The sequence below is a fragment of the Phyllobates terribilis genome, unplaced genomic scaffold, assembly GCF_046119375.1.
Source record: "Phyllobates terribilis strain yellow unplaced genomic scaffold, ASM4611937v1 Scaffold_4__5_contigs__length_816908805, whole genome shotgun sequence".
Taxonomy (NCBI): Eukaryota; Metazoa; Chordata; class Amphibia; order Anura; family Dendrobatidae; genus Phyllobates; species Phyllobates terribilis.
In genome coordinates, this window is record NW_027362764.1 from 11,704,970 (window position 1) to 11,728,252 (window position 23,283).

At 52.9% G+C, this 23,283-nt stretch overlaps 1 protein-coding gene across 1 annotated transcript in view; it reads right to left on the minus strand.

Annotated features, from left to right (window-relative positions):
* LOC141264133 (SCO-spondin-like) overlaps nt 1-23,283 on the minus strand; it is a 521,676-nt gene that overhangs the window by 378,295 nt on the left and 120,098 nt on the right. The window contains exons 17-18 of the mRNA XM_073676443.1: nt 21,071-21,221; nt 12,747-12,906 (exon numbers count right to left, since the gene is read on the minus strand). Coding sequence (XP_073532544.1) covers nt 12,747-12,906; nt 21,071-21,221 — 311 coding nt within the window. The remainder of the gene's footprint in view (nt 1-12,746; nt 12,907-21,070; nt 21,222-23,283) is intronic.

The window sequence follows — 23,283 nt, forward strand, 5'->3', positions numbered from 1 at the left end:
CTGTACCTTTAACAGTACCTCCAGGTTGAGGGGTTAGTCAGGGTCCCAGCTTAGGGTCAGCTTAGGCCCCCTACCTCCAGTATTCTGTGACAGTGTGACACAAACACCGTGCCTTTGTGCGACGCAGAAAAGGTGAAAGGATGGACTCTACATGCCTGGTTCCCACCGTGAAGCATGGAGGAGGAGGTGTGATGGTGTGGGGGTGCTTTGCTGGTGACACTGTTGGAGATTTATTCAAAATTGAAGGCATACCAAACCAGCATGGCTACCACAGCATCTTGCAGCGGCATGCTATTCCATCCGGTTTGCGTTTAGCTGGACCATCATTTATTTTTCAACAGTACAATGACCCCAAACACCTCCAGGCTGTGTAAGGGCTATTTGACCAAGAAGGAGAGTGATGGAGTGCTACGCCAGATGACCTGGCCTCCACAGTCACCAGACCTGAACCCAATCGAGATGGTTTGGGGTGAGCTGGACCGCAGAGTGAAGGCAAAAGGGCCAACAAGTACTAAGCATCTCTGGGAACTCCTTCAAGATTGTTGGAAGACCATTTCCGGTGACTACCTCTTGAAGCTCATCAAGAGAATGCCAAGAGTGTGCAAAGCAGTCATCAAAGCAAAAGGTGGCTACTTTGAAGAACCTAGAATATAAGACATATTTTCAGTTGTTTCACACTTTTTTGTTAAGTATATAATTCCACATGTGTTAATTCATAGTTTTGATGCCTTCAATGTGAATGTACAATTTTCATAGTCATGAAAATACAGAAAAATCTTTAAATGAGAAGGTGTGTCCAAACTTTTGGTCTGTACTGTACGTCAGTTCCTGGGACTGGTCGGGTATTACCGGAGGTTTGTAAAAGACTGCACCAAGAAGGCAGCACTTTTGCAAGATCTCCTGGTAGGACAGTCCTACAGAGGCAAAACCCCCCTTCCAGTGGGGAAAAGAGCAGGCTGAGTCCTTTGCAGTGATGAAAGAGATCCTGACTGGCGAAGAAATCCTGGCCTACCCTGACTACAGCCAACCTTTCCTGCTGTACACTGATGCCAGCAACGAGGGACTAGGAGCTGTGTTAAACCAGAAGCAGTATAGCAAAGAGAAGGTGATTGCCTATGCCAGCAGGAAGCTCCGCCCTACCGAGAGGAATCCAGAAAACTATAGCTCCTTCAAGTTGGAGCTCCTGGCCTTGGTCTGGGCCATCACTGAACGATTCAAGCACTACCTGGCCTCCACTAAGTTCATGGCCTATATGTTATGTTCTGCTACCAAAGCTAAGGAAAGAGAGGAGATCTGTCCCTACTATAAGACTCAGCTGAATCCCTACGATGTAACAGGGAACCTGATCCTGCGATCAGACCTGCTAAAGTCCTAATCTAGTCTGTACGGAGACCTATAGATTTGGGGAGGGAATCCCTACAAGTACTAAGGACTGGGAGGAATATGGGACACCTCCTAACAGAAATAGCAGCAGACAGACGAACAAACAAAATAGATAGAACCTAGAGGTCCGTAGACCAAGCAAACTAACAGAGTTAGATACAGAGCACAGGCTAGCTAGAAAGTAGATATACAATGAAGTCCAGCAAAGCCAGAAGGGCGGAGCAGGATTAAATAGGCCAACAAGGTCATGTGACCAGCAAAGGAAAAAAAACCTAACAGCAAGGTTCTAACAGTACCCCCCCTTCTAAGAGGATCCTCCGGATCCCCTAGGACCAGGCTTATCAGGAAATCTCCTGTGAAACGCTCTGATAAGTCTGGACGCGGAAACATCATCTGACCTCACCCAAGAGTTATCCTCGGGTCCGAAACCTTTCCAGGCCACAAGATACTGCAAACTACCTCTATACCGTCTAGAGTCAAGGATGCGAGAAATTTCATATTCCCCGTCCTCCACCACCGGAGGAACAGAGGCAGAGGCGTCACCATCCGACACAACAGCTTTTTTTAACAGAGAGACATGAAAGACCGGATTAATTCTCCAGGAGGTAGGAACCTCCAACCTAACAGCAGATTGGTTGACAACCTGAAGCACCTTAAAGGGCCCTACAAACTTGGGACCCAATTTCTTAGAAGGAATCCTCAACCGCAGATTCCTAGAGGACAACCAAACCATGTCACCAACAGCGAACAAAACCTCCTGTCGTTTCCTATCAAAGTAGTCTTTAGATTTTCTGTTGGCCTCCTGAAGATTACCACGCACATCCGTCCAAACTCTTTCCAAATCACCGGAAAAATTCTCCTCCTCAGGCACGGCAGATCCCAACTTGGAGAACGACCCAAACGACGGATGTCTCCCAGAACAACAAAAAAAAGGCGAACAACCAGCAGAAGAAGATGTATGATTGTTCAGAGCAAATTCGGCAAGTGGCAGAAACTCAGACCACCCCTCTTGATTGTCTGCCACAAAACAACGCAAGAACTGCTCAACGACAAATGAATTCCCAACCTGTCACAAAAGGCACGCCAAAAACGAGCCACGAACTGAGGACCCCTATCAGAAACAATGTCAGTAGGAACGCCATGAAGTCTGACAATTTCCTTGACAAAGGCCTTAGCGAGAGTTTTAGCGCAGGGCAGTTTGACGAAGGGAACCAAGTGACACATCTTGCTAAAACGGTCCACGACCACCCAGATGACAGTAAAACCCTCAGAGGGGGGAAGGTCAGTTATAAAGTCCATAGCCAAATGTGTCCAAGGAGCACTGGGGACCTCCAAAGGACAAAGCAACCCCGCAGCAGGAGTATGTGAGGACTTAGATCTAGCACATATAGTACATTGGCGCACCCACTTAATGACTTCCTTCTGCCATCCAGGCCACCAAAAACTGCGACCCACCAGTCTCTTGGTCTCAGAGATTCCGGGATGACCTGCCAACCGAGATTCGTGACACTCAACAAACAAATCTCTCCTAAAGGTCCCAGGCACAAACAACCTCCCATGAGGAGTGTTAGATGGGGCATTCTCCTGAGCTTTAAGAATCTCATCTTCCAAAACGGAGTCTAAAGCAGCTATCACAACACCTTCTTGTAAAATGTTTTCCTCTTTCTCAGCACCGACTATGGGAGAAAAACTGCGAGACAAGGCATCCGCCTTAACATTCTTAGTACCAGGGATGTAAGTAACGGAGAAATTAAACCGCGAGAAAAACAGTGCCCACCTAGCCTGACGGGCATTCAGGCGCTTGGCAGCGTCAAGATATATCAGATTTTTATGATCCGTAAGAACCTGAACGGGAAATTCCGCACCTTCCAAGAAGTGGCGCCAGTGTTCAAATGCGAGTTTAATAGCCAATAATTCCCGATTACCAATATCGTAATTCAATTCAGTCTCCGAAAATTTTTTTTAAAAAAATGCACAGGGATGTAATCCATCCCCGTTATCCTGAGACAATACTGCGCCAACCCCCACAGAGGAAGCATCAACCTCAACCAAAAACGGCCTAGTAACATCAGGCTGCATAAGGATGGGAGCAGAGGTGAACCTCTCCTTGAGATACACAAAAGCTTCAATGGCCTCAGAAGACCACTGAACCGCATCAGCACCTTTCCTGGTGAGATCAGTCAGAGGTTTGACAATACTAGAAAAATTTTTTATGAATTTTCTATAGTAATTGGCGAAACCCAAAAACCTCTGTATTGATTTCAAACCAATAGGCCTAGGCCATTCCTGCACAGCCTGAACCTTAACCGGATCCATCTCAAAGCCCTCGCTGGAGATAATGTAGCCCAAAAAACTAATTCTCTGTACAGCGAACTCACATTTCTCCAGCTTAGCAAAAAGCGAATTGTCCATTAATAACTGTAATACCTCACGCACGCTCCGCCAATGAGACTCCAGATCTGGCGAATAAATCAAAATGTCATCCAAATACACAACCACATTTTTACCGATCAAAGGTCTAAGGATGTCATTAATCAGATTCTGAAAAAATGCAGGAGCATTAGTAAGACCAAAAGGCATAACCAGATTCTCAAAATGACCCACAGGAGTGTTAAAAGCAGTCTTCCATTCATCACCCTCCTTCATGCGCAACAGATTGTATGCCCCCTTAAGGTCAATTTTAGAGAACCACTTGGCCCCCAATAACTGGTTAAACAGATCAGGAATCAATGGCAGTGGGTAAGGATTGCGTACCGTAATTTTGTTAATCTCACGAAAATCCAGACAAGGACGTAAACCGCCGTCCTTTTTTTTTACAAAAAAAAATCCAACCGCCACAGGAGACTTAGAGGGCCTAATGTGACCGGCGGCCAAACTTGTCTGTATGTATTCCTCCAAAGCCTTCCTCTCAGGAATAGTAAGGTTAAATAAACGACTTTTAGGAAGAGTCGCTCCAGGGACAAATTCAATAGAACAATCATAGTCTCTATGGGGAGGCAAAACCTGCGATTCCTTCTCAGAAAAAACTCTCCAAAAATCCTGAATAGGAACAGGCAATTCTCCCCTATCCAAAGCTGCAATACGCCCGTTACAACACTTGTCATAACATTTATGGCTCCAGGATTTAATTTCACTGGTAGACCAATCCAGTACAGGATTGTGAAATTTTAACCAGGGCAAACCCAATATTACTGGAGAAGGCAAGTTATTCAACACTACCAAATCCAATTTCTCATGGTGAACACCATTAATAGTGAGAGGAAATTCACTGACCTTGAGAGTAATATTCTTCAAAGGGGAGCCATCCACAGAAACCACAGCAATGGGGGATGATAAAGGTTCAGGTTCTAAATTGAGTTTTTCCACGAATCCCCCATCAATAACATTCAGTGTAGACCCGCAATCAACAAACACCCGAAATTCCATTAATTTTTCCTGAGCAATCGTGGAAGCAGCTAAAAATACACCCTTGGAATTTAAACAGGCAATACGGGCGTGACTGACCATTTTTTTTTCTTTCTTCATACGAAGCTCACAGCCTTTAATCAAATGACCAGATTTTCCACAATAGAAACACAAGCCTTCTGAAAAACGACGGTGTTTTTCTTGAGAGCGAGGTGCCACCGATCCAATCTCCATCGGTTCACCACTGTTAGTACACACATTATCATAACCAGAAACTGACATAGCAGAGGATTTGCTCTCATTAACCCTAGCACGCAGTCTTCTGTCCACCCGTATAGCTAATTGCATAGCCTGTTGCAAATCCTCAGGTGTAGGATAAGCAATTAGCAGGTCTTTAACCTTTTCACTGAGCCCAGCAAGAAATAGACTTTTCAGAGCAGAATCGTTCCACCCTGTTTGAGTGGACCAACGACGAAAATGTGTACAATATTTTTCCATATTACCTGATCCTTGTTTTAAACGTCTCAACTCAGTCTCAGCTGATGCCACACGGTCAGGATCATCATATAATAGTCCTAAAGCAGAAAAAAAACTATCCACTGATCTGAAGCATGTATCACTAGGTTGCAAAGAAAAGGCCCACTCCTGAGGCTCTTTGCGCAAAAGTGACATTATGAACCCTACGCGCTGGGATTCATCCCCAGAGGACTTGGGTCTCAAACGAAAATACAATAAGCAAGCATTTTTAAATGAAAAAAATTCTCGATGTTCACCAAAAAATAAATCCGGCAAACATACCTTAGGCTCCAAGAAATATGCTCCAGGACAGTTACTCACGTGCTGACGGAGCTCGGCCACTTCCAGAGAGAGTCCCTGCAGGTGTTTAGCCAAATCCTGAACCGACACCATGATGGAACAAAAAAAAATCTTTCCTTAGAGAATTTACAGGCTGGACTTACTGTTATGTTCTGCTACCAAAGCTAAGGAAAGAGAGGAGATCTGTCCCTACTATAAGACTCAGCTGAATCCCTACGATGTAACAGGGAACCTGATCCTGCGATCAGACCTGCTAAAGTCCTAATCTAGTCTGTACGGAGACCTATAGATTTGGGGAGGGAATCCCTACAAGTACTAAGGACTGGGAGGAATATGGGACACCTCCTAACAGAAATAGCAGCAGACAGACGAACAAACAAAATAGATAGAACCTAGAGGTCCGTAGACCAAGCAAACTAACAGAGTTAGATACAGAGCACAGGCTAGCTAGAAAGTAGATATACAATGAAGTCCAGCAAAGCCAGAAGGGCGGAGCAGGATTAAATAGGCCAACAAGGTCATGTGACCAGCAAAGGAAAAAAAACCTAACAGCAAGGTTCTAACACTATACTGACAACAACCCCTTGACACATCTAGAGACAGCCAAGTTGGGAGCCATGGAACAGCGTTGGATGGCCCGTCTGTCAAACTATCAGTTCACCATCAAGTACCGGGCAGGCCACAAGAACGCCAACGCCGATGCCCTATCCAGAATGCCTCACCAGTCGGACACTGAAGAAGAAGTGGATGACCTGGAGGAGATTGAGCTACCTGCCTTCCATAGAAATGGGATGGTCCACGAGCAGCGCACCTCCAGAAGGTATCGTGGTAAGACACTAAACCCTTTACCTCATCATAGTTGGAAGGAGACCCAGGACAGTGACCCGGTTGTCAGCTGTATCAAAGAACTGATAACCCAGGAAGGTTCCTCCCTGGAGAAGGAGGCATCTCCACAAGCCAAGCAACTGTGGAATGAGAGAAGCCGGCTGTTCATCTATAGAGAGAAGCTGTGCCGAAGGTATGTCAACCCTAGGACCCATGAGATGGTATGGCAGATCGGAGTGCCCAGGACGGACATCCAGATGGTGTTGGAGGCCTACCACGATCAAGCCGGGCACTTTGGCTGGAAGAAGCTGGAAACCCTCCTGAAGAGTCAGTTTTATTGGGTTGGAATGCGAAGCTCCATAGAGAGGTGGTGCCGGGATTGTGGACCTTGTAGCCTCAGAAGAAAGGACTACAGCAGCCAGAAGGCACCCTTGCAGTCCATCAAGACAACCCAGCCCCTGGAGATCGTCGCCCTGAATCACGTCAAGCTGTCACCCAGCAGGTCAGGCTACTCGTATGCCCTGACCATGGTGGATCACTACTCCAGGTTCCTGGTGGTAGCCCCCATCAAGGATCTGACAGCAGAAACTGCAGCAAGGACGTTTCAAGCCTATTTCTGCAGGCCCCATGGATACCCGGATAAAGTGCTGACGGATCAAGGCCCTGCCTTTGAAGCCGAGCTGTTCAAAGAGTTTTTCCATCTGTACGGGTGTAAGAAGATCTGGACTACACCGTACCACCCCCAAACCAATGGGTTTGTGAAAAGATGAATAATATAGTCATCGACCTGTTGAAGACCTTACCTCTAGAAGAAAGAAACCAGTGGCCAGACAAACTACCTGACCTGGCACATAGTTTATAATGCCGAAAAAAGACAAGCGTCCATCCAGTTCAGCCTATTTTTTGTGCACTGCAGCTATTCCGCTATTCCTTTACCATGCGGTATAGGCCAATTTACATCATTGAGGAAAAATTCACTTCCCGACTCCAATCTGGCAGTCAGATTAAATCCCTGGATTAATTAACTAAGCATAAGATGTAATTTTATTGTTCTCAAGAAAGGCGTCCAGGCCTCTCTTGAACTCATTAAGTGAGTTGGACATCACCACTTCCTCTCCCAGAGAGTTCCAGAGTCTCACGGCTCTGACCATAAAGAATCCCCTTCTATGCTGGTGCAGGAACCTCCTTTCCTCCAGACGCATAGTGTGCCCCCTCGTCTTTGTCACCATCCTTGGTATAAAGAGGTCATGGGAGAGATCTCTGTACTGCCCCCTGATGTATTTATACATGTTTATGAGGTCTCCCCTAAGCCTTCTCTTTTCCAACGTAAATAGGCCTAATTTTGACAACCTCTCTGGGTATTCTAGTCCCTCCATTCCCTTTATTACCTTAGTCGCCCTCCTTTGTACCCTCTCTAGCTCCAATATGTCTTCCCTGAGCACCGGAGGCCAGAACTGTGCACAATATTCTAAGTGCGGCCTTACCAGCGCTTTATACAGAGGAAGAACAATGTTCTCATCATATGCCCCTACTCCTCTTCTGATGCATGCCATGACTCTATTTGCCTTCGCAGCTGCTGCCTGACACTGGGCACTTCAATTTAATTTGCTGTTAACCAAGACGCCCAGGTCCTTCTCCATGTCAGATTTCCCCAACGGTTTCCCATTTAATATGTATGGGTGACTGCTGTTTTTCTTTCCCATGTGCATGACCTTACATTTATCGGCATTGAACCCCATTTGCCATTTTTTGGCCCAACTCCCCAATTTATCTAAATCCTCCTGTAGCTGTGCCCTATCCTCATCTGTATTAACTACTTTACAAAGTTTAGTATCATCTGCAAATATTGCTATTTTACTATGCAACCCTTCCACTAGATCATTAATAAATATATTAAATAATATAGGGCCCAAGACAGACCCTTGAGGCCCCCCGCTAGTAACCCTGACACCCCCTGAGGTTACTCCATTGATAAACACCCTCTGCTTTCTATCACTCAGCCAGCTATTTACCCACTTGCACACATTATCCCCCAGACCAGCATTCTCATTTTATAGACCAACCTTTTGTGTGGCACGGTATCAAACGCTTTGGAGAAGTCAAGGTCTACAACATCCACTGACTCTCCCCGGTCCAGCTGTGAGCTCACCTCCTCGTAGAAGGCCATCAGGAGCGATCCCTCATGAATCCATGTTGATATGGAGTTAGACAGTTATTATCATTAAGATATTCTACAATAGCATCTCTAAGAAATCCTTCAAACAATTTACCCACAACAGACGTTAAGCTGTAGATCTGTACAACCACATACCTGTGAGTTCCACCAATTGTACTCCAGCGTACCTCATGAGAGCAAGACCCGGAAAGTTGCCCATGGACCTGGAGCTTGGAGTGGTAGAGCCAGAAGCGGACATGTCCACCGAAGACTGGGATACGACTCGACAGGAGCAGTACAAGAGAGTACAGGCCTGTGTCGAAGACAATCTAAGTAGGGTGAGAGATAAACAGGAAGCACAGTACAACAAGAGTGCACCCGCAGAACCCTTGACACCTGAAGAAGTTGTGCTGGAATGAAAGAGAAGAAGCCACAAGCTTGACGACCAGTGGGAAAGAGAACCTTACACTGTGTTGAATTCCAGATTCGACAATAGAAAAACCTGTCTAATTAGCAAAGACGGAGGAAGAACAACTGCAACGGTATCAAGAGACCATCTGAAGTTGTACCCAAGTCCGCTGAAGCCCCAGGAGGAAGTGCCTCTCACCGTACCGGAGGAGCCTAAAGAAGAAGTACTCCATACTGTCTTAGATTTCCCGGCAGATTGGCCTCAACTGGATGGACTGGTAATAATACCTGAGCTACACTTCTACCAACAGCCAGAAGACTCTCCACTGCAAGTAAGACCTGTAAGTGCCCCGGAAGAGCCTGCTCAGGAAGAATCCCCGGAAGAAGGATCACCGGCAGAAGCAGAGCCAGTAGGCCCAGTAACCAGTGTACTTGCCAGTCCCGTAGAGAGGTTAAGGCAGTCTTGCAGTCCACCCACTCATAGAGCGGAAAATAGCGCAAGCATCCACACTACACGCATCCCAGTACTACGTAGGTCATCGCGTAGCACAAAAGGCCAGACCCCTGTCAGGTGTAGAGAGTGAATAGAGAAACGCTGACAGTATAAATAGTTACCCAGTAGGGTATTGCATAATGTTTATTGTATAAACTGAAATTAAATATATGTACATTTAGTTACCCGTCAGGGTACAAAGACTTGTAGGCTGAGGACTGTGAGCAGCCAAAAACTGTCCTTGTATATAGTTTGCACTTATCAAAGTGCCCCTTATTTGACCATGGAACAAAAACCCGTTTGGCGTGGCCGAAGACGTGGTCCAGCACCTGGATCACATATGCCCTGTAGCCACGCCCAAGGCCTACGTTGAGGGTTTTCAGGTTGGTCCCTCATGTTCCTTCATCGGTGAAATGGACACCAGGTTACGGGACTTGCTGTAACTTCATTGTTATTATTATATTTGTTGTTGCTATTATAATTGTTTAACCAGTTTTGAGAAAAAATGCTTCAGTCCAGGAGTACTGAGTTTTACTAGGAGGGAATGTGGCGCCCTGCTGCGCTTTGGTGCCACAGAACCCAGAAGGGTGCATGGATGGACTTCTCCACAAGAAGCCCTCACTACATTCACACACCTCCACCCTACCACCTCAGACCAGCAGAGGGAGCCCGTTAAGGATATATATAGGGAGGGTGGAGCCAGGTAGCTCAGTTCTAGTTTAGAGTTTAGTGTGCTCAGTGAGAGAGCAGCACGCAGGCTGCTGTGTGAGGCAAGGTGAGGCCTACAGCACGTGTGAAAGTCTAGTGAGGGCCCTGAGTGTGGCTGAAGGCGAGAGGAGAAGGAAGAAGTAGCGAGGGGGCAGAGGAGCATACCAGGCTCACCCCGATATATATACCGGACACCAGGTCCGCGCCTACAGGGACCCTTTACACCCAGTAGGAATCACCGGAACCCCTGGAGGACTACAGGTCCCAGGTTCACCAAACGCTGATTACAGTACCAGGGCTAGGAGTCACGGAGGCCCAAGTGTCCAGGGAGAGTGATATCCAAGAGAAGGCCCTACCACCAGGTCAGCAGGTGCTAAGAGAGACAGTAACCAAGCTAGGCCTAGCTCCAGGCAGGTCAGAAGCTTAGCGAGTAAAGCCACGGATCAGTAGGCCCTATACCCACTCACTGGGGAGAGTCCAAAAGTGCGCCCTTCGTCCGGAGTACCCTGGACCGTGCCTGCACCATCACCAGTAAAGGTACAGAAGCTTACTCCCGTGTGAGTGTCCGTCTTTCCTCCGGGACCGTCCTGCTGTCTCTCCCCTGCACCACCATCCATTACACCCCATGCTGCCCTGGAGCTAGCTCTACCTGTGGAGAGCCACACCATCCCTGCTGCCGTAACACCAGCTCCAGGGGACTGCTCCGCAGCGGCGGGACCCCTTAGCCGCATTACACAGGTGGCGTCACGAACACTTTAAATCCCTTATAAATATCCCCTTTTTTACTGACCGCCCTGGGTCACGGACCAGGCCAGCCACCATAATATCCCCCACCGGCATACACCGAAGCCCGGCTGCCGAGTACCCCACGGCCCAGGGGGGGCGTCAGCCTGAGCCTCTATTCTGTGTGAGGACAGGAGGAGCCTCTGTTCTGTGTGAGGAGAGGAGGAGCCTCTGCTCTGTGTGAGGAGAGGAGGAGCCTCTGTTCTGTGTCAGGAGAGGAGGAGCCTCTGTTCTGTGTCAGGAGAGGAGGAGCCTCTGTTCTGTGTCAGGAGAGGAGGAGCATCTGTTCTGCGTCAGGAGAGGAGGAGCCTCTGTTCTGTGTCAGGAGAGGAGGAGCCTCTGGTCTGTGTCAGGAGAGGAGGAGCCTCTGGTCTGTGTCAGGAGAGGAGGAGCCTCTGTTCTGTGTCAGGAGAGGAGGAGCCTCTGTTCTGTGTCAGGAGAGGAGGAGCCTCTGTTCTGTGTCAGGAGAGGAGGAGCCTCTGTTCTGTGTCAGGAGAGGAGGAGCCTCTGTTCTGTGTCAGGAGAGGAGGAGCCTCTGTTCTGTGTCAGGAGAGGAGGAGCCTCTGTTTTGTGCGAGGAGAGGAGGAGCCTCTGTTTTGTGCGAGGAGAGGAGGAGCCTCTGTTCTGTGTCAGGAGAGGAGGAGCCTCTGTTCTGTGTCAGGAGAGGAGGAGCCTCTGTTCTGTGTCAGGAGAGGAGGAGCCTCTGTTCTGTGTCAGGAGAGGAGTAGCCTCTGTTCTGTGTGAGGAAAGGAGGAGCCTCTGCTCTGTGTGAGGAGAGGAGGAGCCTCTGCTCTGTGTCAGGAGAGGAGGAGCCTCTGTTCTGTGTCAGGAGAGGAGGAGCCTCTGTTCTGTGTCAGGAGAGGAGGAGCCTCTGTTCTGTGCGAGGAAAGGAGGAGCCTCTGTTCTGCGTGAGGAGAGGAGGAGCCTCTGTTCTGTGTGAGGAGAGGAGGAGCCTCTGCTCTGTGTGAGGAGAGGAGGAGCCTCTGCTCTGTGTGAGGAGAGGAGGAGTCTCTTGTCTGTGTGAGGAGAGGAGGAGCCTCAGCTCTGTGTGAGGAGAGGAGGAGCCTCTGTTCTGTGTGAAGAGAGGAGGAGCCTCTGCTCTGTGTGAGGAGAGGAGGAGCCTCTGTTCTGTGTGAGGAGAGTAATAGCCTCTGTTCTGTGTGAGGAGAGGAGGAGCCTCTGTTCTGTGTCAGGAGAGGAGGAGCCTCTGTTCTGTGTCAGGAGAGGAGGAGCCTCTGTTCTGTGTCAGGAGAGGAGGAGCCTCTGTTCTGTGTCAGGAGAGGAGGAGCCTCTGTTCTGTGTCAGGAGAGGAGGAGCCTCTGTTCTGTGTCAGGAGAGGAGGAGCCTCTGTTCTGTGGGAGGAGAGGAGGAGCCTCTGTTCTGTGTGAGGAGAGGAGGAGCCTCTGTTCTGTGTCAGGAGAGGAGGAGCCTCTGTTCTGTGTCAGGAGAGGAGGAGCCTCTGTTCTGTGGGAGGAGAGGAGGAGCCTCTGTTCTGTGGGAGGAGAGGAGGAGCCTCTGTTCTGTGTGAGGAGAGTAATAGCCTCTGTTCTGTGTGAGGATAGGAGGAGCCTCTGCTCTGTGTGAGGAGAGGAGGAGCCTCTGTTCTGTGTGAGGAGAGGAGGAGCCTCTGTTCTGTGTGAGGAGAGGAGGAGCCTCTGTTCTGTGTGAGGAGAGGAGGAGCCTCTGTTCTGTGTGAGGAGAGGAGGAGCCTCCGTTATGTACTTGGTCTTGTGTTGTTAGAGCACCCCCAGTGGAGAGGAGGTCACTCACCTCTGGGCAGCCCTTACTGGTGAGCTGGCAGTAGTGGGAGCACTGGGCGGTCAGGTTGGGCAGGCACTGGCACACATGGCAGGCTCCAGATCTCCAGCGCTCCCCGACGCCGTGCGTCCTCCCGTGATGTGAACAGGCCTCACATGGAGCCGTCTGACACCTGAGGATGGAAAAAGAAGGACACAGGAGGGCAGTCAGACCGGACATGATGTGGGGCCCCGGGGGCCAGGTATACATGTGCACAATGGAGACAGTGGAGCAGTACACAGCGCGGAGACAGCAGAGACGTACACAACGCGGAGACAGCAGAGACATACACAGCGCAGAGACAGCGGAGACGTACACAGCGCAGAGACAGCAGAGACGTACACAGTGCGGAGACAGCAGAGACGTACACAGTGCGGAGACAGCAGAGCCATACATAGTGTAGCAGTACACAGCACAGACACAGCGGAGCCATACAGAGTGTGTAGCACCCTGAGGATTCGGCTGCTACAGGGGTATTGCACCTCAATCCAGAGGTGTGATATTCCACTCCCGGGTAAGGATGGAGTGTGGATCTGAGCTCGGTAGGCTGCATGCACTACACACATCCCATTTCCGAGGAGCAGACCGACGGTACTCCCACTTAGAAATGTGCAGGTACGACCGAGTCTGTTCCTGGCTGGAGTGGGAGGGGGGTGGTACATCCCAAGTAGTGTAGGGGCAGATAGGGGGAGCAGCCTGGGTAAAGATAGGAGCTCATTGGGTGCTGGTCACCTGAGCTCACACATAGAGGGTGTATATAAGGTAGGCACCATCAGAGATCAGGGTCAGTCTGTCAGCCTTTTGCAGAGAGGAGTCAGAGGAAGAGGAGCAGAGAAGCCCTAGAGAGAGAGAGAGAGGAGAAAGAAGGAGAGACCCAGAGGGGGAAGCAGAAGAGAGGACTCTAAGACCCCAAATCCAATCCACGGGTGAAGAGTCGGCATCAGGGTACCGGAACCCAAGCTGGTGGGGGCAAAAACACACCCCAGCCAGAGACCGGAGGCCGTGGGCAGCGTCTGCCACGGCCACCCACCACATCCACCACGAAGGCATACCACGTGGAGGGTCAGGGAACCCAAGGCCAAGGGTCACCCAACAGAAGGCCCGAGGGAGCTGGACCTGGGTGGATCAATAGTGGGGACGGCCAGAGAAAGGACAGAAGGAGAGCTCAGGGTCACGCTCCGGACTCGCTTGGGGGTTGGCTGGATCCAGGACCTGGTGGACGCAGCGCGGCTCGGGAGGTCACTTGAAGCTGGAGTGACCGGAACATCAGCAGTGAGTAAATACCCTAAACTGCACAACCCGACTCTGTCTTCCTTTAACATCTATGCTGCACCACCACAACCCCCATCCTCTGCACCTGACCCCCTGAGGCTATACCCCACCCGTTGGGGGTTATACCACCAAAAGCTGCACCAACACCATCAGCCTCAGCGGACCCTGCTGCAGCGGCGGCCATAGTGACCGCAACACAACGGGTGGCGTAGTCGACAATAAAGAACTTATAACATCTGTAGGACTGCCACATACAACTGAGTTTGACACCCTGGGCACGGACCGGGTCACAGCCACTCGGAAGACTACAACTCCCATCTGATCCGGCTCCGGATATTCCCCCTAAAGAATATGGCCCAGGGGGCGCGTCAACTTTGGCGTAGTCGGCAGGATTACGTGCCCACAACACCCGGGTACTGCGTGCCTGAAGAAAAGAACGAATTTACCTCAAAAAGAAGTCTCCTGTCGGTTCCGGAGGGTCCATGCCATCGGACTCCATCACAGGTCGATTCCCGCCGGTTGTCCGCCATTAACAGCTTTTTCCCGCCATCTGCAGAGTTTCCCGCCACTGGGAAGCGATTCCCGCCATTTCCAAAGGTCTCCCGCCTTGGAAGAGCGGACGCCATTATGGGCGTGCCAGAGGGTGGCGAGAGGCCACCTCCCATCGTGGGCCAGGACCGAAAATGGCGCCAAAAGTGGAAACCGCCCCCACCAACAGAGACTGTGATGCTAGAGGTGTCTGTCAGTGTGAAAGAACAGCCCCTGGAGCTGACAGTCACCAAGTGGCCCCGGGACCGCCCTCGAAGGGGGAGGAGACGAAAGGAGAGAACGAAGATGGGTGCCGCCTGGAGCAGTCTAGAGCGAGCGCACCCGGAGGCAAGAAGCCGGGAGAAGAGTTTCGGAGGAGCTTACCCGGAGATGGCGAGAAAGCAGAGCAGCACCGGCCCGTTGGCCAGGAGCCTGCTAGAAACAGAAGAGGGAGAGCAGAGCAGCACCGACCCGTTGGTCAGGAGCCTGCTGGAAACAACGACCCCACTAGGCCTAGTGGAGGTCCTAGCACAGCTCCCCCGAGATCGGGAGTGTGCGCAGACCGCTCTGGAGGGCCTCGCAAGGAGGATGGCCCGGGTGCAGCGAGAGACGTTGGCGGAGTGGAGCCGAGAGATGGCCCAGCAGACCGAGACCTGTCAGCGGAGCACGCCACCCAAGACGAGGAGACCGACCGCCTCTGAGGATGGCGCGGGAGGACTGAAGGCCGGAGACGGCGCCGAGAAGGGAGCCGAACGAGTGGAGGCAGGTAAAGGGGACGTCTATACCCCAAACCGGGAAACCGCGTACCTGCCCCAGCTCCCCGTCGCAGAGCCCGAAGTCTATCCTGCCGTGCCCGTCGCTGCAACGTCACCGCCGCAGACTAGGCCTCAAACGGGAGCCGCGACCCCTGTGACGTCACACGCCTCGACCCCGAGCGTGACCAAGCAGGAAGTACCACCAGCCTGGTCGCAAGGCCTAGTACCCCCGGGCGCCGCAATACCAACAGCGCCCCCTACCTCCGCGGAGCCCCCGGCCTGGTCGCAGGGCCAAGTAGCCCAGGGCGCCGCAGTCCTTACGGTGCCCTTCACCTTCCAGATACCCCAGGCCTGGCCGCAAGGCCCGGGCAACCCGGGCGCTAACACCACCGCGCCCATAAGACCAAGAGTGCCGCATCTGGGAGAGGACCTGTTCGCCCAGCATACGTGCCCGGACGGGTCTGAATCTAGAGCTAAAGGTAACAATAAAGAAAGAGCAGGAGGACGCCGTCGTTAAGTACAGCGAAGCAGGAGCTGTATATAGTTGCCCGTCGGGGCACCATAAACTGAAACTGAAACTGTTACTGCTGCTAATATAGTCCCCGTTGGGACCAGCAAGTGTGAACTGTTACCCGTTTAACCCCTAAATCCCACTGACCGAGGACTGAGAGCGGTCATTCCTCCCCAATACCTGGCCGAGGACTGAGAGCGGCCACTTCCCCTGTATATAGTTGCGCGTCCTAAAGCGCCCCCTACCGGTTTTATAGGGAAAACCAGTTTTCTAAGAGACTGTCGCACTTTACCCGGTCACACGTTGCACAGTGACCGGAGGAGGAGCCTGAGGCGACGAGAATGTTTTATCTGCTAAGATATGTTGTTTAATATGTTTTATATGTTTATAAAAAAAAAATGTATGTTTGGTGTTGTTTTATGTCTTACAGCCCGAGGACGTGCTGTGATTTACCAGGGGGGAATGTAGCACCCTGAGGATTCGGCTGCTACAGGGGTATTGCACCTCAATCCAGAGGTGTGATATTCCACTCCCGGGTAAGGATGGAGTGTGGATCTGAGCTCGGTAGGCTGCATGCACTACACACATCCCATTTCCGAGGAGCAGACCGACGGTACTCCCACTTAGAAATGTGCAGGTACGACCGAGTCTGTTCCTGGCTGGAGTGGGAGGGGGGTGGTACATCCCAAGTAGTGTAGGGGCAGATAGGGGGAGCAGCCTGGGTAAAGATAGGAGCTCATTGGGTGCTGGTCACCTGAGCTCACACATAGAGGGTGTATATAAGGTGGGCACCATCAGAGATCAGGGTCAGTCTGTCAGCCTTTTGCAGAGAGGAGTCAGAGGAAGAGGAGCAGAGAAGCCCTAGAGAGAGAGAGAGAGAGGAGAAAGAAGGAGAGACCCAGAGGGGGAAGCAGAAGAGAGGACTCTAAGACCCCAAATCCAATCCACGGGTGAAGAGTCGGCATCAGGGTACCGGAACCCAAGCTGGTGGGGGCAAAAACACACCCCAGCCAGAGACCGGAGGCCGTGGGCAGCGTCTGCCACGGCCACCCACCACATCCACCACGAAGGCATACCACGTGGAGGGTCAGGGAACCCAAGGCCAAGGGTCACCCAACAGAAGGCCCGAGGGAGCTGGACCTGGGTGGATCAATAGTGGGGACGGCCAGAGAAAGGACAGAAGGAGAGCTCAGGGTCACGCTCCGGACTCGCTTGGGGGTTGGCTGGATCCAGGACCTGGTGGACGCAGCGCGGCTCGGGAGGTCACTTGAAGCTGGAGTGACCGGAACATCAGCAGTGAGTAAATACCCTAAACTGCACAACCCGACTCTGTCTTCCTTTAACATCTATGCTGCACCACCACAACCCCCATCCTCTGCACCTGACCCCCTGAGGCTATACCCCACCCGTTGGGGGTTATACCACCAAAAGCTGCACCAACACCATCAGCCTCAGCGGACCCTGCTGCAGCGGCGGCCATAGTGACCGCAACACAACGGGTGGCGTAGTCGACAATAAAGAACTTATAACATCTGTAGGACTGCCACATACAACTGAGTTTGACACCCTGGGCACGGACCGGGTCACAGCCACTCGGAAGACTACAACTCCCATCTGATCCGGCTCCGGATATTCCCCCTAAAGAATATGGCCCAGGGGGCGCGTCAACTTCAGAGTGCAGAGACAGCAGAGCCATACACAGCGCAGAGACAGCAGAGCAGTACACAGCACAGACAAAGCGGATCCTTATAAAGTGGAGCCGTACAAAACTCAGAGACTGTGGAGAAATAGACAGCAGAGACGTACACAGCGGAGCAGTAGACAGCAGAGCAGTACACACTGGAGCCATATACAGCACATGCACAGCGGAGCAGTACACACTGGAGCCATATACAGCACATGCACAGCGGAGCAGTACACACTGGAGCCATATACAGCACATGCACAGCGGAGCAGTACACAGCAGAGCAGTACACACTGGAGCCATATACAGCACATGCACAGCGGAGCAGTAGACAGCAGAGCAGTACACACTGGAGCCATATACAGCACATGCACAGCGGAGCAGTACACAGCAGAGCAGTACACACTGGAGCCATATACAGCACATGCACAGCGGAGCAGTACAGACTGGAGCCATATACAGCACATGCACAGCGGAGCAGTAGACAGCAGAGCAGTACACACTGGAGCCATATACAGCACATGCACAGCGGAGCAGTAGACAGCGGAGCAGTACACACTGGAGCCATATACAGCACATGCACAGCGGAGCAGTACAGACTGGAGCCATATACAGCACATGCACAGCGGAGCAGTACACACTGGAGCCATATACAGCACATGCACAGCGGAGCAGTACACAGCGGAGCAGTACACACTGGAGCCATATACAGCACATGCACAGCGGAGCAGTACACACTGGAGCCATATACAGCACATGCACAGCGGAGCAGTACACACTGGAGCCATATACAGCACATGCACAGCGGAGCAGTACACAGCAGAGCAGTACACACTGGAGCCATATACAGCACATGCACAGCGGAGCAGTACACATTGGAGCCATATACAGCACATGCACAGCGGAGCAGTACACAGCGGAACAGTACACACTGGAGCCATATACAGCACATGCACAGCGGAGCAGTACACACTGGAGCCATATACAGCACATGCAAAGCGGAGCAGTACACAGCAGAGCAGTACACACTGGAGCCATATACAGCACATGCACAGCGGAGCAGTACACACTGGAGCCATATACAGCACATGCACAGCGGAGCAGTACACACTGGAGCCATATACAGCACATGCACAGCGGAGCAGTACACACTGGAGCCATATACAGCACATGCACAGCGGAGCAGTACACACTGGAGCCATATACAGCACATGCACAGCGGAGCAGTACACAGCGGAGCAGTACACACTGGAGCCATATACAGCACATGCACAGCGGAGCAGTACACAGCGGAGCCATATACAGCACATGCACAGCGGAGCAGTACACAGCAGAGCAGTACACAGCGGAGCAGTACACAGCGGAGCAGTACACAGCGGAGCCGCACACAGCGGAGCAGTACACAGCACATGCACAGCGGAGCAGTACACACTGGAGCCATATACAGCACATGCACAGCGGAGCAGTACACAGCGGAGCAGTACACAGCGGAGCCGCACACAGCGGAGCAGTACACAGCACATGCACAGCGGAGCAGTACACAGTGGAGCCATATACAGCACATGCACAGTGGAGCAGTACACAGCGGAGCAGTACACACTGGAGCCATATACAGCACATGCACAGCGGAGCCATATACAGCACATGCACAGCGGAGCAGTACACAGCAGAGCAGTACACAGCGGAGCAGTACACAGCGGAGCAGTACACACTGGAGCCATATACAGCACATGCACAGCGGAGCAGTACACAGCGGAGCAGTACTCACTGGAGCCATATACAGCACATGCACAGTGGAGCAGTACACAGCGGAGCAGTACACACTGGAGCCATATACATCACATGCACAGCGGAGCAGTACACAGCGGAGCCATATACTGCACATGCACAGCGGAGCAGTACACAGCGGAGCAGTACACACTGGAGCCATATACAGCACATGCACAGCGGAGCAGTACACAGCGGAGCAGTACACACTGGAGCCATATACAGCACATGCACAGCGGAGCAGTACACACTGGAGCCATATACAGCACATGCACAGCGGAGCAGTACACAGCAGAGCAGTACACAGCGGAGCAGTACACAGCAGAGCAGTACACACTGGAGCCATATACAGCACATGCACAGCGGAGCAGTACACACTGGAGCCATATACAGCACATGCACAGCGGAGCAGTACACAGCAGAGCAGTACACAGCGGAGCAGTACACAGCAGAGCAGTACACACTGGAGCCATATACAGCACATGCACAGCGGAGCAGTACACGCTGGAGCCATATACAGCACATGCACAGCGGAGCAGTACACACTGGAGCCATATACAGCACATGCACAGCGGAGCAGTACACTCTGGAGCCATATACAGCACATGCACAGCGGAGCAGTACACAGCGGAGCAGCACACAGCGGAGCAGTACACAGCGGAGCCGCACACAGCGGAGCAGTACACAGTGGAGCCATATACAGCACATGCACAGCGGAGCAGTACACAGCGGAGCCATATACAGCACATGTACACAGTGGAGCCGCACACAGCGGAGCAGTACACAGCGGAGCCGCACACAGCGGAGCAGTACACAGCGGAGCCATATACAGCACATGCACAGCGGAGCAGTACACAGCGGAGCCATATACAGCACATGTACACAGTGGAGCAGTACACAGCAGAGCAGTACTCACTGGAGCCATATACAGCACATGCACAGCGGAGCAGTACACAGCGGAGCCATATACAGCACATGCACAGCGGAGCAGTACACAGCAGAGCAGTACACAGCGGAGCAGTACACACTGGAGCCATATACAGCACATGCACAGCGGAGCAGTACACACTGGAGCCATATACAGCACATGCACAGCGGAGCAGTACACACTGGAGCCATATACAGCACATGCACAGCGGAGCAGTACACACTGGAGCCATATACAGCACATGCACAGCGGAGCAGTACACACTGGAGCCATATACAGCACATGCACAGCGGAGCAGTACACAGCGGAGCAGTACACAGCGGAGCAGCACACAGCGGAGCCGCACACAGCGGAGCAGTACACAGCGGAGCCGCACACAGCGGAGCAGTACACAGCGGAGCCATATACAGCACATGCACAGCGGAGCAGTACACAGCGGAGCCATATACAGCACATGTACACAGTGGAGCCGCACACAGCGGAGCAGTACACAGCGGAGCCATATACAGCACATGCACAGCGGAGCAGTACACAGCGGAGCAGTACACAGCGGAGCCATATACAGCACATGCACAGCGGAGCAGTACACAGCGGAGCAGTACACAGCGGAGCCATATACAGCACATGTACACAGCGGAGCCGCACACAGCGGAGTAGTACACAGTTCACCAGAGTCTGCGGAGTTTTCCGCTGTGCGGAGTCCAGAGATCTCCCCCTGGGATTTTGAAGGGCGGGGGAGGGGACATTATTTGGTTGATCACTCAGTATGAGGATACGTTGATCGGGTGCAGGAATCTATTAACCCATTTTATTCTGTGGGTGTGGGGCGCCGTTGTGGAGAGCGACGGTTACCTGCGCGCCTTGCGGTAGATTCCCCGGCACTGCTTCCCATTCCCGTGCTTGCTGGGATTGTTGGGACTGCGGAAGGACCACTGTATACTCTGCACCCCGCACGGACCCATGCACTCGCCCCAGGGCGACCAGGCAGACCAGCCGCAGTGCACTGCAGAGACAGACGCCGGTGATCACAGATCATCAACCTGACACCCCCCGTCCAGGGCTCCAGATACTGACACCCCCCGTCCAGGGCTCTAGATACTGACACCCCCCGTCCAGGGCTCCAGATACTGACACCCCCCGTCCAGGGCTCCAGATACTGACACCCCCCGTCCAGGGCTCTAGATACTGACACCCCCCGTCCAGGGCTCTAGATACTGACACCCCCCGTCCAGGGCTCTAGATACTGACACCCCCCGTCCAGGGCTCCAGATACTGACACCCCCCGTCCAGGGCTCTAGATACTGACACCCCCCCCGTCCAGGGCTCCAGATACTGACACCCCCCGTCCAGGGCTCCAGATACTGACACCCCCCGTCCAGGGCTCCAGATACTGACACCCCCCCGTCCAGGGCTCCAGATACTGACACCCCCCGTCCAGGGCTCTAGATACTGACACCCCCCGTCCAGGGCTCCAGATACTGACACCCCCCCGTCCAGGGCTCTAGATACTGACACCCCCCGTCCAGGGCTCCAGATACTGACACCCCCCGTCCAGGGCTCCAGATACTGACACCCCCCGTCCAGGGCTCCAGATACTGACACCCCCCGTCCAGGGCTCCAGATACTGACACCCCCCGTCCAGGGCTCTAGATACTGACACCCCCCGTCCAGGGCTCCAGATACTGACACCCCCCGTCCAGGGCTCCAGATACTGACACCCCCCGTCCAGGGCTCCAGATACTGACACCCCCCGTCCAGGGCTCCAGATACTGACACCCCCCGTCCAGGGCTCCAGATACTGACACCCCCCGTCCAGGGCTCTAGATACTGACACCCCCCGTCCAGGGCTCTAGATACTGACACCCCCCGTCCAGGGCTCTAGATACTGACACCCCCCGTCCAGGGCTCCAGATACTGACACCCCCCGTCCAGGGCTCCAGATACTGACACCCCCCGTCCAGGGCTCTAGATACTGACACCCCCCGTCCAGGGCTCCAGATACTGACACCCCCCGTCCAGGGCTCTAGATACTGACACCCCCCGTCCAGGGCTCTAGATACTGACACCCCCCCGTCCAGGGCTCCAGATACTGACACCCCCCGTCCAGGGCTCCAGATACTGACACCCCCCGTCCAGGGCTCTAGATACTGACACCCCCCGTCCAGGGCTCTAGATACTGACACCCCCCGTCCAGGGCTCCAGATACTGACACCCCTCGTCCAGGGCTCTAGATACTGACACCCCCCGTCCAGGGCTCCAGATACTGACACCCCCCGTCCAGGGCTCTAGATACTGACACCCCCCGTCCAGGGCTCTAGATACTGACACCCCTCGTCCAGGGCTCCAGATACTGACACCCCCCATCCAGGGCTCTAGATACTGACACCCCCCGTCCAGGGCTCCAGATACTGACACCCCCCGTCCAGGGCTCCAGATACTGACACCCCCCGTCCAGGGCTCCAGATACTGACACCCCCCGTCCAGGGCTCTAGATACTGACACCCCCCGTCCAGGGCTCTAGATACTGACACCCCCCGTCCAGGGCTCTAGATACTGACACCCCCCGTCCAGGGCTCTAGATACTGACACCCCCCGTCCAGGGCTCTAGATACTGACACCCCCCGTCCAGGGCTCTAGATACTGACACCCCCCGTCCAGGGCTCCAGATACTGACACCCCCCGTCCAGGGCTCTAGATACTGACACCCCCAGTCCAGGGCTCTAGATACTGACACCCCCCGTCCAGGGCTCTAGATACTGACACCCCCGGTCCAGGGCTCTAGATACTGACACCCCCGGTCCAGGGCTCTAGATACTGACACCCCCCGTCCAGGGCTCCAGATACTGACACCCCCCGTCCAGGGCTCCAGATACTGACACCCCCCGTCCAGGGCTCCAGATACTGACACCCCCCGTCCAGGGCTCCAGATACTGACACCCCCCGTCCAGGGCTCCAGATACTGACACCCCCGGTCCAGGGCTCTAGATACTGACACCCCCCGTCCAGGGCTCTAGATACTGACACCCCTCGTCCAGGGCTCCAGATACTGACACCCCCCCGTCCAG